Source organism: Mytilus trossulus, chromosome 12, assembly GCF_036588685.1.
Source record: "Mytilus trossulus isolate FHL-02 chromosome 12, PNRI_Mtr1.1.1.hap1, whole genome shotgun sequence".
NCBI lineage: Eukaryota > Metazoa > Mollusca > Bivalvia > Mytilida > Mytilidae > Mytilus > Mytilus trossulus.
In genome coordinates this window covers 23943666-23956927 of record NC_086384.1, presented here as the reverse complement: position 1 = coordinate 23956927, position 13262 = coordinate 23943666, and the positions used below count along the sequence as shown (strand labels likewise).

The 13262-nt window shown below is 30.1% G+C and overlaps 1 protein-coding gene across 3 annotated transcripts in view; it reads right to left on the bottom strand.

The window, feature by feature from the left end:
• The window catches only part of LOC134693409 (polyamine-transporting ATPase 13A3-like), an 82416-nt gene that overhangs the window by 29198 nt on the left and 39956 nt on the right, over positions 1–13262 (bottom strand). For all 3 annotated transcript variants that reach the window (XM_063554222.1, XM_063554223.1, XM_063554224.1), the window contains 6 exons: positions 11098–11159; positions 8554–8650; positions 5181–5266; positions 4577–4651; positions 3839–3908; positions 295–429 (listed from right to left, as the gene is read on the bottom strand). In XM_063554222.1, the coding sequence (XP_063410292.1) occupies positions 295–429; positions 3839–3908; positions 4577–4651; positions 5181–5266; positions 8554–8650; positions 11098–11159 (525 nt within the window). The remainder of the gene's footprint in view (positions 1–294; positions 430–3838; positions 3909–4576; positions 4652–5180; positions 5267–8553; positions 8651–11097; positions 11160–13262) is intronic.

The following is a 13262-nucleotide window of genomic DNA, read 5'->3' as shown; positions in this document are numbered from 1 at the left end:
AACATCTCTGTCAAATAGAAATAAAGAAGATACAAGTTATGGCCTTCTAATTAAGTAAATAAAGACCCTTCTACAGTAATTCTACACTATTCAACACCTCTCCCCTGTGACTGATGATTATGACCTCAAACCTACCTGTCTGGTCTGTATAATAGTGACTATTATATATATGACCAACATTGCAACATGACGATTGCAGAGGCATAGTGATACATGTAGTATTAATCAGTGTTCTACAGAAAATTCTACACTATTCAACACCTCTCCCCTTTGACTACATAATGATAAACTTACCTGTCTGGTCTGTATAATTGTGACTGTTATAGATATGACAGACATTAGGACAATGGCTGAGGCATAATAATAGTATTCATCAGCGTACCATAGAGAACAACTGAATAACTGGAATATGTAGAATGGTGATAACACCTACAAAATTAAAATTATTTGATATAAATGTGCATTTATTATTTAGGGTAGAAATGTCCATGTGCACAAGGTTACAGTACATTGTACTAGTAATTCTTACAATCCGAGGATATGTCACACGAACCAAATACTGTTATTATTACTATTCTTGGGGTATTTATTTTCATGAATTTTTAAGATACTGGTTAAATATAAATTTGAATGTTAAAAAAAAACATTTTTCTAATTTCATTTTTCTTAAGACTTGTATGTGAATTTTGGCAAATCCACAAATCAAATATCTACCAAAACACAATGTCCCTCAATCCACATAAATTGGTACCAATGAAAATAAACAAATCCATGGAACATTGTATTCTAAATTTTGCTCTCACTGAGAATTTAAGGTGCTTGACAGAAAAAATGAATAAATTTGTAAGTCTTTGGATTTGATCAAAACAGGGTAAAAAAAAATACTCCCTCTTTGTCTAACATTAGATGTTCAACAAAAATTCTATAATCTCAAGCTTGAAGCCACATTGTTTTACCAATAAGCATCTAAGCAGCATTGCTTCCAAATTATTACAAAAAAATAAAAAATAATCAAGTTCTAAACCAGATAAATATTAAAATGGGAAAAGTGCATTTTTGAACATATTGTAGCAGGGTTGCTTCCCCTTAGTACAGGTAGAACATATAAAGCCAGTCTTAATCAATTGAGCTAGAGGGTATTAATTTTTCATTCATTTTTAAGATACTGGTTAAATATAAATTTGAATGTAAAAAAAATATTTTTTCTAAGTTCATTTTTCTGAAGACTTGTATGTGAATTTTGGCAAATCCAAAAATAATCAAATATTCACCAAAGCACAATGTCCCTCAAATCCACAAAAAATAGGTACCAATGAAAATAAACAAATCCACGGAACATTGTATTCTAAATTTTGCTCTCACTGAGAATTCCAAGTGCTTGACAGAAAAAATGAATAAATTTGTAAGTCTTTGGATTTGATCAAAACCGGATAAAACAAAATACTCCCTCTTGGTCTAACACAGATGTTCAACAAAAATTCTATAATCTCAAGCTTCAAGCCACATTGTTTTACCAATAAGCATCTAAGCAGCATTGCTTCCAAATTACTACACAAAAATCAAAAATCATCAAGTTCTAAACAAGATAAGTATTAAAATGGGAAAAGTGCATTTTTTAACATATCTTGAGAATTTTTTTTTATCAGGATCACAATCCTTAAGTTATATCTCATCTACTCCTGTTCATTACTAAGTTTCCAGAGTTCAATGACAACAGACAGATGATTGATTTATGATCAACTAGAAAAATACCCCTTCAGAACTTTAATTATCTCCCCTTTAATATGCCTTATGCACATATTCAGATAATGTTCTACAACTGTGTAAAGCTTTATCAATATTCATCCAACCTATAAGGAAAAGAAAAACAGGCAAAGGTATGTAAGGATGGATCCATTCCTATGTACATCCCAAAATTTGTTTACAGTGGCTGCTGAGTGGGTATAAAAATTTCATTATCTGTCGACTTTTAAAAGGTGATCTTCAAATAAAATAAATAACTCAGACCATATAATAAATAAACTATGTTTAAATAAAATAAATAACTCAGACCATATAATAAATTAAAGAACCTTAGTGAGCACGCTCACATACCCAACGTCCCCACAATGTCATTGGAGAAATTAAATAAGTGCAAGAAAAAAAAATTTATAAGAAAAATTAATTTCCTGCCAATATGCACATCTAAATAGTATGTCCTTATTATCTACAAAATTTCATGAAATTCTGTTGTGTGGTTTCAGAGGATTTGAGATGACAAACTGTTGCAGAAGTACATTGAAGCAAATAAGTTCAAAGGGGTGTAACTCCTAAAAAAAAAATGAATGGTAATTTCCCGTCGATATGCACATCTACGTAGTATGTCCTTATTATCAACAAAGTTTCTTGAAATTCTGTTGTGTGGTTTGAGAGGAGTTGCGATGACAAACTGTTGCAGTAGTACATTAAAGTAAATAAGTTCAAAGGGGCGTAACTCCTAGAAAAAAAATTGAATCGCAATTTCCATTCAATATGCACAACTACACAGTATGTCCTTATTATCTGAAAAGTTTTTGTGAAATTCTGTTGTGTGTTTTGAGAGGAGTTGCGATGACATACTGTTGCAGTAGTACATTAAAGTAAATAAGCTCAAAGGGGAGTAACTCCTAGAAAAAAAATTGAATCGCAATTTCCCGTCGATATGCACAACTACATAGTATGTCCTTATTATCTGAAAAGGTTTCGTGAAATTCTGTTGTGTGGTTTGAGAGGAGTTGCGATGACAAGAAACAGGACTGACGGACGGACGGACGGACTGACGGACGGACTGACAGACGGACGGGTCAAAAACATTATACCCTCCACAACTCATTGCGTGGGGTATCTGCAACTCGTTGCGTGGGGTATAATAAACTAAGTATATAAATTTTTTCTTCACTGTTTAAGTAAATATATATCTGTGTATGGTCTGTTGAATTTAAATCTCATTTTACAACTCTGTATATAAATCACTGTGCATGTTTGCATTTAGTTCATAAAAGAAGAGAAATCTGGTCTATTCTGGTTTAATCACTTTAAATTCATAAATACTATATAGGACAGATAAACTAACATTTTATGTAATAAAAGGTCAAAGATTTACCAACTTACATGTAAAAATGTTGGGATGTTTAAACATGGACTGCTTCAAATTTTTAATTTGAAAAAGTAGTCTGAGATCATTTATCTTTATATAATGTACATCTTATTCATATCTTATATCTGCTGCAAAGCGCAAACTTTGATATTTTGCAGATTTTGAATTCATTTCATAAAATAACTTTGAAAAGAAAGACATAGGATCTGAAGTATAAAATACAACAAATCCATTAACAAAATTGTAAGCTTAAATGTGTTACAAGCATAAACAATCCTCCCACACAACAATAACTACAGGTAAATACACATCATTTAGAGAAAAATTTTGCCTACATCTCAAAAAAACACTTTTTTATTATTACCTGTATTTGATTATCTACATAAATTGAAATTGTATCTTTTAAATGATGCAAAACTAATCATCTGAATATTTCGAGCATATATAAATGTATGCAAGAACCATGACAAACAGGCACACTTGCATATAGATCAAGTGATATTTAAAACTGAATAAAATGTTGTTTTTTATGATTATGATACATGGATCAACTTCAAACCAAAGTTATTTTATCTGTGTTAATACTTTGTCCCCTATGTATATATATTACAATGCATTTAAACTCATAAATGTTTAACTGTTATAAATTATGAACTTGAAGTAATTCGTTGTATGACCTTGAACTTTTTATTTTTATTTTGTTTGTAGGTTTTAAAATCTTACCTCTTTGAACAGTAATGTAATTATAGGTGTCACATGGATCTGTATAGAATTACTGCCATATACATTTCTCCTACAAAATATAAATAAAAAAAATTGATATAAACTTTGATATAAACTGTGTTAAAACAAGTGTAACTGTGAGCTACTGACGATACCCCCGCTGCAAGTGGATAATGTCAATAGTGTAAAAATATGCAAGTGTTTGGTAAACAGGAAGCTGTCGTGTGATGATTCTGAAAACGCATCACATGGTATAGCTGACTTGTATAAACCCTGAAACCAAATTTCCGAAGTCCTGGAATTGTAGTTCCTGAGAAAAATGCGATGAAAATTTTCAACTTAAATTGGCCATCATGTGTAAATTATACAAGTGTTCAGTAAACAGGAAGTTGTCAAGTGATGAATCTGAAAATGCATCACATGGTATAGCTGACTTATATAAACCCTGAAACCAAATTTCCGAAGTCCTGGAATTGTAGTTCCTGAGAAAAATGCGATGAAAATTTTCAACTTGGCCATCATGTGTAAATTATACAAGTGTTCAGTAAACAGGAAGTTTTCAAGTGATGAATCTGAAAATGCATCACATGGTATAGCTGACTTATATAAACCCTGAAACCTAATTTCAGAAATCCTGGCATTGGAGTTCTGAAAAAAATGCGACAAAATATTCATGGGAGGGATGGACTGATGGACGGACTGATGGATTGACGGACTGACAGCTTACAAGGATTTTACCTTTGAGATTGTTCTAAGTGACTAAGTCCCAAAGCTTCGTGGAAGTATGAACATCTTGTAGAATGGTCTAATCCCCTGTTAAAGAAAAAGTACATAGTTACAATAGACATGTAGACAATTCCACTGTGCAATCAAAAGTTCATAAGTAGCAATGTAGATAGTTTTCAAATATGAGTCATTAGGGCTTAAATTACATAGAGGTATATAGGCAGTTGCCTCCTATTGTTCAGGCACAGAAAAAAATTGCCTTAGAAATTGACCGATAAAACCTTTCAGTAACAAACAGTATTATGCTATAAAAATTTGAATCTGATAATTAAAGTTATAAGTTGGCATTTTCATTTTAAGGTTTGAAAATTGTGTCTCTGAAACCAAGTCAAAATAGCTCAGATGGCATAGCTAAAAAAAGCCTGATAAACCACAAAAAAAAGCTTAACTTCAGGGGGCCTTTCATTTCAAATAAGCAGATAATCATACCCTAACTGTTGTTAAGGGACATAACTCTGATAAAATTGATTTGCATCTCAATTGACTTAAAAATGCGTCCCCCCCCCCCCCCTCCCCTTAATTTACACTGAATGTAAAAATCTGTGTACAAACTAACTTTGCCTTCTCAAATTCCTGAGAATTTGTGTTCCACACATACTTTACTTTCTTTGTTATAAAGAATCGAACAAGACTCTGTTCCCTCTGAAAATACAAAGAAATGTTATTTGTTAAGATTTCACAAAAGTATTATTTGCTTTTTATAATAATTAAAATATTTTCATTAATTATATCAAGAAATGATTTAACTCCAGCACAAAAGTTATTAATTTACAGTAAGATGGTTCACAATCAAATGTAAAGAATCTTCGATGGTTTTTATGAAAAATTGTCAAACAAGTCAAGAAAATTAGGAACTCTACTTGCATAATTAAAAAAAATTTAAAACTACATGTACTAGTATTGAAATAACATTTAAATACTCTTAACATAATTTTAAAATTTCTGCAACTTTTCATGCATACAATACTTAATTATCATTCTTTTCTTATTATCAGTATTATCAATTGAGTCAAAGTAGGCCAAGGTTTGACATTATAAATATTCATAGCCAATGATGTTGCTTTATTTCAGGCCTGTATAAACCTGGATTATCATTGACTTTTTTCTTTTTTTTCTTTTTTCATTTTATCCTCGAACACAGAAAAATCCTTTTTATTATACCACAAATGTAAATTTTCCGTGCATTTCTTTTTTGCGCTTATTTTGTGTCTTTATCAACTGCCAACATATATCTCCATTATGAATTGTTTTAGAAGACAATCATTTTGGTATGAAGTGTTATTTTGTTGAAGATGCACAAATAACCATTTACTCCTGTTCAAATAGAAAATGCATTGAAATCCAACAAATAAGAACCCCAGAATATACTTGTATTTACCCTAATTTTTCAATTTTTCAACATAGGATATTACGGTGTTTACCTATATATCCAGCCCATGTATCAATTAGACCCTGTTCACACTAGGACATTTTTATCGGTTTAAACTAGACCGGTTCTCTTTAGATCGGTTTAAGGGCTAATGTGAACGCATTGAATCGATCTTCAATTGGTCTAAACTAAAACACCAAAAGAGGTAGTTTAGTTTGAATCGATCTAAAGTAAATCGATCTTACTTTAGATGTGAACGCATAGATCGGTTTAAACTAGTACGATTGAATCGAAAATAACGAATGCGCATGTGTAGCGGCAAAACTATCTCACAGGTTCGTTGTTTAACTCATGTTTCTCTGTTAAAAGACCTTTAAAACAAACTGAAAACATGTTGTCTTCTCCGTAGAATAGATTTGCGAAATCTGTGTCTTCTTTTCTTCTGTTGATTTTTTTTTCTTTGTAGGAACCGCAGTATTTCTGGCGTTGTGTTGTAACTTCGTTGCTACAGTTTTTTTTTACAATATTAAATGGAAAACTGTAATAACACCAGTATCAAACTTTTAACTTGTGATTCAAGAGAAACAATATCTTTATCCAATTTTTTCCCTAAGTGTGTGTGTATCAGTGTATCAACCGACATGAATTTGATAAATCATTTCTATTTATACACAGTGTTTACAGTTTTACGGGCAAAAAGGTTAGATTGATTGCGTTTTTAATTGTAGTGTGAACGCAGTGGTTCAGATTTAAGACCGATAGAGATCGTTATGATGAAAGATAATGTGAACGCTAACTGGTTTTATTTAGATTGATTCAGATTAGATCGATAAAAAATATGCTAGTGTGAACGGGGTCTATGACTTCAAATTTAAAAATTTAAATCAAATTTAAAGACAAGAATCTGGAACTTTGGGATTTTAGCAAGCACTTTCAAAGAAGTAAGCATTAGCAAAGCAATAACTTAAGCATTTTAAATACAATTTAATTCAAGGTTGAACAAGAATGTGTCCCCAGTTCACGGATGCCCCACTCACACTATCATTACTATGATCAGTGGACTGTAAAATTGGGGTCAAAACTCTAATTTGACATTAAAATTGGAAAGATCATATCATAGGAAACATGTGCACTGAGCTTCAAGTTGAGTGGACTTCAACTTCATCATAAACTACCTTGACCAAAAATCTGAAGAGGGACAGACGAACAAACAGACAGACGGATGGACGAAATGAACAAACAGACGCACAAACTAGAAAACATATTGCCCCTCTTCTATCATACGTGGGCATGAAAATAAACTGACAAGTTGATATTCTAAAAGGAAGTACAGTGAAACAGTGTAGATGGAACCATGTTAGATCAAGGCACTATTGAGAATGAAGATTGTGTAGAAGACATGTACAATAGTTCAGTTTTTACAGGTTTTACTGGAGATATAAGCAACTCTTTTAGAAATAATATTTTCTGAGAAACTTTGGAAGAATTAAGCATAATTATTTTAGAGGTCATTTGAAAAATTGCTTTAGGAATTAAAGAACTATAGCCAAACGTTACTAAAATCTCTGAACAACAAAGAATTTCAACCATGCACATTATTGTAAAAATTCTGTAACGATTGTCAAATCTCACCCTATAAAGCATGAACACTACAAGCTGCACAAGTAGTCAGTTTAAATAATCTGTACCATCCAGATTTCAAAATACTATGGATTCATTTACTTTAGTGATACCAATTTTCTTAGATAGAGGAAAATTTGTATTTACCTATATATATTTGATTTCCAGTATTTATCAAAATCTGCGTTCAAGCCTATGAAAAACTGAATTCCACAAAACAAAATTGTATCCCAAAAGTTATAACGAATCCAAAATAAATCTCATGTTATCATTAAAAATACTACAATTAAAAATAGATGCATATATTTACTTTGCACACAATCCCCAAAAAAAAATTGTGTTTTTTTTTTTAAACCTTTGTTTGTAGAGTAGCTTTATTGTAAATTATGGTACAAATTCTTTAACATTACATTACCAGATCAACTCTGTTAAACAAGACTTTAAAGCAATCTAGAAAAAAAAGCTCCAGAAATCCTGAATGCCCAAGCTAACAAGTTAGGTCATACTGCTTTTTAAATCACATAAGTGTTTTAACTTTACCTCAGTTAACTGAAATAAAATTATATTGTTTTAAAAAAAAACTTTGCACATGAGAGGGATAGTGTTTTAACGTTACCTGGGTCAACTGAAATAAAATTAAACAGTTGAAAAAAGTGTGTACATGAGCTTAGTTATATTTATTTATATATCTGTATATAAGATCCTAAGTATTATTAGAATAAATTATTATACATCACGATCAGACTTATGTTGTTATCCCTGATTTTATTGTATATATACATGTTACATGTATCAAATGTTTTATTTTCAAACAGAAGATGAATATATTTATATGTATTTTCAATTAAAAAAATATCAAAACACAATCAACAAAAATTTTACTGTTATAGCGAAAATTGACAAATATTGTAATGGGACAATAGTACTACATTTTACTTACTACTACATCTCCCTGTTTCAGTGGCGTGTTTGGTAAATGTCCTTTCTTATAGGATATACCTTCTACTTTGATCTCCTGGTGGTTGTCTGGGTTTTGGCTGTAAAAGAAACAAATATAATAGAGTGAAATCATTTAATAAGGAGAAGGTTCGATAAGGCCCTAAAATGGCTCCCTTTTTTAGTCTAAATTTCAAATTGGGATTTATTGACCAATATCACAATGAATAATACCTTATCCAGTGATAAATAGAAAAAAGTCTTTTTGTTGCAAATTTGACTTCCTGCGTTCTATTTATGACATCACAAATAGAACTCATTTTGATTTTCAACAAAAAAACAATGAAAATGGGTAAAATTCCATTGAATATTTGGACAGAAAACATAGAGCGCATACGTCGACAAAAAAGATCTTTGGCAATAATGTTTGTAATAACATTTTACATGTCTAAATTGAATATTTAGGTTGTTGACCGCAACAATCTGTGTTTATGGATCTTAAATTTGGCTGAAATCCTGCCGATTTTTTCAAATCTCTCCAAAATCCCTTATTTTGACCTAACTAGAATGTAAAAGTCAACGCTGCAGAATAAAACTATGACAGAAATTGTTCTATAAAACTTTCTCAAATGCCTTAACGCCAATTATACCATATCTTCTTTTTTATATTTTATAACCTTTTTTATCTTGTAGCATTGAACTTTATAATTGGGGCCAAATATGACCCTTACCGAACTTACTCCTTTAAACCTCATTTAGAGCTAAGTTCCTAATGTTTGTAGAAGAAATCTTTTGGTGACTTGCATGCTTTGTGTGAATAACCATTTGCTCAAGCATTGTAATTAAGATTAACATCTGCCAGCAATACAGATTGGGTTGAGTTAAGGGTCATCCATAATGGTCAACCATTTTCCAAAGTGTACAAAACGTACACTTGGGGGGGAGGGGGTTAATAATCAACATTTTTACCGTACGCTTTTTAACAAAAATAAAAATAAAACAAGTTGGATATATTTCAGTTTGTTTTCATTTCAAATTTCGATATTAAACGCAATTATAATAGACAAGATTGTCTTTTTATTAAGAATGATTGATTCTTGTCTTGAAATCTGAAAATGGTTGATGTACACTTTTAGAGGCTCTGAGTGAGGATGGGGGGTCTGAAAAAGTGTATGTTTTGTACACTTTTGAAAATGGTTGACAATTATGGATGAACCCTTACATAAATAAACATTACTAAAATTGTCTTGTAATTGGGTGTGCCTTACCACTAGGATAACATCCAATCAAATTTAAGTACAATGCATACAGATATAACTCACTGCTACCTTATATTGTGTGCAAATGTCAATCTTATTTACAATGCTTGAGCAAATGCTAAAATAATTAAAGTAAGCAAGTCAAAGTCAACAAAAGTCTTAATTTACAGGCATTAGGAAATTAGCTCTAAATTAAGGCTTATATAAGTGTTAGGAATAGGCATATTTAGCCCTATGACACCCTCCCCTCAAATAATCTATACTCTGAAAATATGTTTCTGCTGTAAAATATGTGAAATGCTCCTTTTAATGGATAAAAAAAGCATATACACAATTAAATTTATTATAAACTGAAGTACCTGTCTATGAGATCTCAAAAGTGCTGACCAAATTACCAAATATAAAGTTATTTAAAGTTCAGTAGAACCTAAAAAAATCTAACAGAAACATTTGTTCGACTAACAGAGGGACTGACAGACAAATAGATGGACAATATTTATTCACTACCAACTTTGACATATACATGTAACCTGAACTTAAATTAAAGTTCTTCCAAGATTTGGTGATTATTTGAATAAATTTCCATAAAACTTAATACTGCATAAATCACATCTTACGCATAGATGGTTGAACAAAATTGCCATGCAGCTCTTTCTTAATTTATTTTCAATTTAGTAAAAGTTAATTTCTACCATTACTTTTATATTTAAATGGAAAGCAGGCCTATTTTACAGAATTAGTATTCATTGGTACATGTATGTGAATGCAATAATTCTGTTTTTTTGTTGTAGGTGTAAATATGATAGAAAAAGTTGACAGATGAATAGTAACATTATGTACAATCTGCATCTAAATTTTATTTGAACATACACTTAACAATGTTGTCACTATATTAAAATGGTTTATTCAAACCAGGACAACAGTTGAAATTCATTTTTTCTTTTCTTCTTTTTTTGCATTAATCTAATAATTTTTAAATGTACATTGAACTCATAGGGAAGCACAATAAAAGAAATGTGTTTTTTTTTAACTATTTTAAAGAGTGCAAGGGCACTAAAATCACTATGTAAAAAAGTCATGTACTGTGGAATAATTTATTTTTCATGGGTACCAATTTTCATGGATTGCTAAAACTTCTTTTGGTCTTTTTTTCTTGATACATGATTTCGTATATTCAGAGAGGTTTGCATACACCTTGATAGAAATTTGCAATGTGTTGAACATTAACATTCATGGTTCACCTGTACTAATGAAAAATTGGTATCTGAAAAATTTCACTTATTACTTACACATCCCTTCCATTCCTCTCTTTAAATTTAACCTTGGCCACAAACCATTGATTATACTGGTCCTATTAAAAAAACAAATTTAGTTACATTATGTTGAATAAGACAGAATTCACATTTTTGTAATGGCTGTATACGTATAACTAAACATTCAATTTTATTTTCAGCTGGCTTTTCAAGTTTAATTTTAGCATAAAAAATTCTAACGTAAAAAAAAAATGAATATGCATTAATAATCTAATATGTTATAACAATTCAAAGTGTTGACAGAAACATATTATAATACAGAAGATTTGCAACTCCATTTAATGGTCATATTATCTACTGAAATATCAAAAGACCATATATACATGTAGTTCTTTCATCATTTACATACTGACATTTTTATTCCATCTCTTTTCTTTTTCTCTCTCTCATTTTTATAAAATTTTAAAAAATGGTTAAAAATATTTGTACAAAATGTCTTTTTAATAAATATTTATGAACTATGATAGTAAAAGGATGACACCAAGACATTGAAAATTAAATTAATACATGTATTAAAATGGGAAGGGACAGTGTTTGAAGAACAACTGCTTCTTAAATTATTTGTTTGTTTGAAAGTAGCAATATTGTCTTATAAACATTAAATCTAACTGATTGCCTAATGAGGTATTGAACAGACATTTGATTTAGACCAGGCACATCTCTAAAAAAAAGAAATAATATCATAAAGATAAAGTTACAGTAAATTTTGTGTCAAAATAAGGTTCTCTTATTTCTAATTCTAAAGAGTGCAATCACCGACGCTTGACCTTAGATCTGCTACTGCTATTTCAAAGAGTTATTTATAAAAATTATTCTGAGATTTTTGAGAAAATAATATTTTAATTTGGTCTTTTATTATAATAAGAGGGCTGTGTATAACTTGATATTTAGCCTAGTTGCCAATCTTTGACTTAAATACACTTGTATAATACAGTTTTTCTTCACATTAATGCACTTTTTTTCTGAAATAATACATATGCATTATTATAGATCTACCTCAGAAAGTCAATTTCTAGTCCGGAAATGATAATATCTATTGTCAAGTGCAAAGTGATGGATGCACTTTTAAATGAGGATTAATAATTAAATAATAGCATGTTATTATGTTATTTATTAGTGTCATGGTACAAGATTATTTATTGCTTTTTTTAAGTGATTTGTGGTTTTAAACATTTGACATGTTAGATGCATTACTAAACAAGCAAGTTATATGCATTATATGGTGTAACTTAATCAGTTCTGTGTTTTTTTTTTAATTTCAATTAAGACACATTAAATTCAGTTTAATTTGTTACTGATTTGTCACATACTATGGGAGGTGCATGTTAGGGATTATTGGTGACACCATATAACATGAAGGTTAAAATATCCTACGTTGTAGCTAATGGTATTTCAAAATTTCGGCTTTTTTTAAAATCTGAGATTTCAAGTAATTGAAATAAGTCTCTATTGTGCCTTATAATGTTTTAAACTATATACAACCCACAGGTAAAAAACAATTAAGATATAAAAAGGTATATTGTGATAATGTCTGATCTCATCTGTAGATAAAAAGCATTGTTTTCAACTGGTCATGACTGGATTTATTTATATAGGTTGTATTTTAATAAGTAACTTTTAACTAATAATTTATATACATTTCATATGAAATATTGACATAAATAAATTTTAACATGTAATTTAAATGTACAGGTAGAACAAAATTAACTAGACCAAATGAAAACTTGACTACAGAATACTTAGCTGAAATGATGCATAATGTCCATGCTTATGATTAAGCTTAAATGCATTGCACTCTTAAGGCTGTAGTGTTATGCAGCTTATTCAATTTAGATTTTTTATATTTAAAACATACATTTTCTTTTAAATCTTTAAAAAAGGTTAGGTAGAAGTTTACATCTATGAGACTGCAACCCAATTATATTTGCTGGTTGAGTGTTATCTGTTTAATGTACAGTGGCAAACATTTGATACATATTTAGCATGATTTAAAAAAACTAAATTAAAAAACTTGTTAAGTGCATTGACGTTTCTTCAGATTTGCTCTTAAAGTACCAGTCTTTGATGGTAAGGACCAACTTATACAATACTCCTCTAGTAAAGTTAATGGTAAAGACCAACTTATACAATACTCCTCTAGT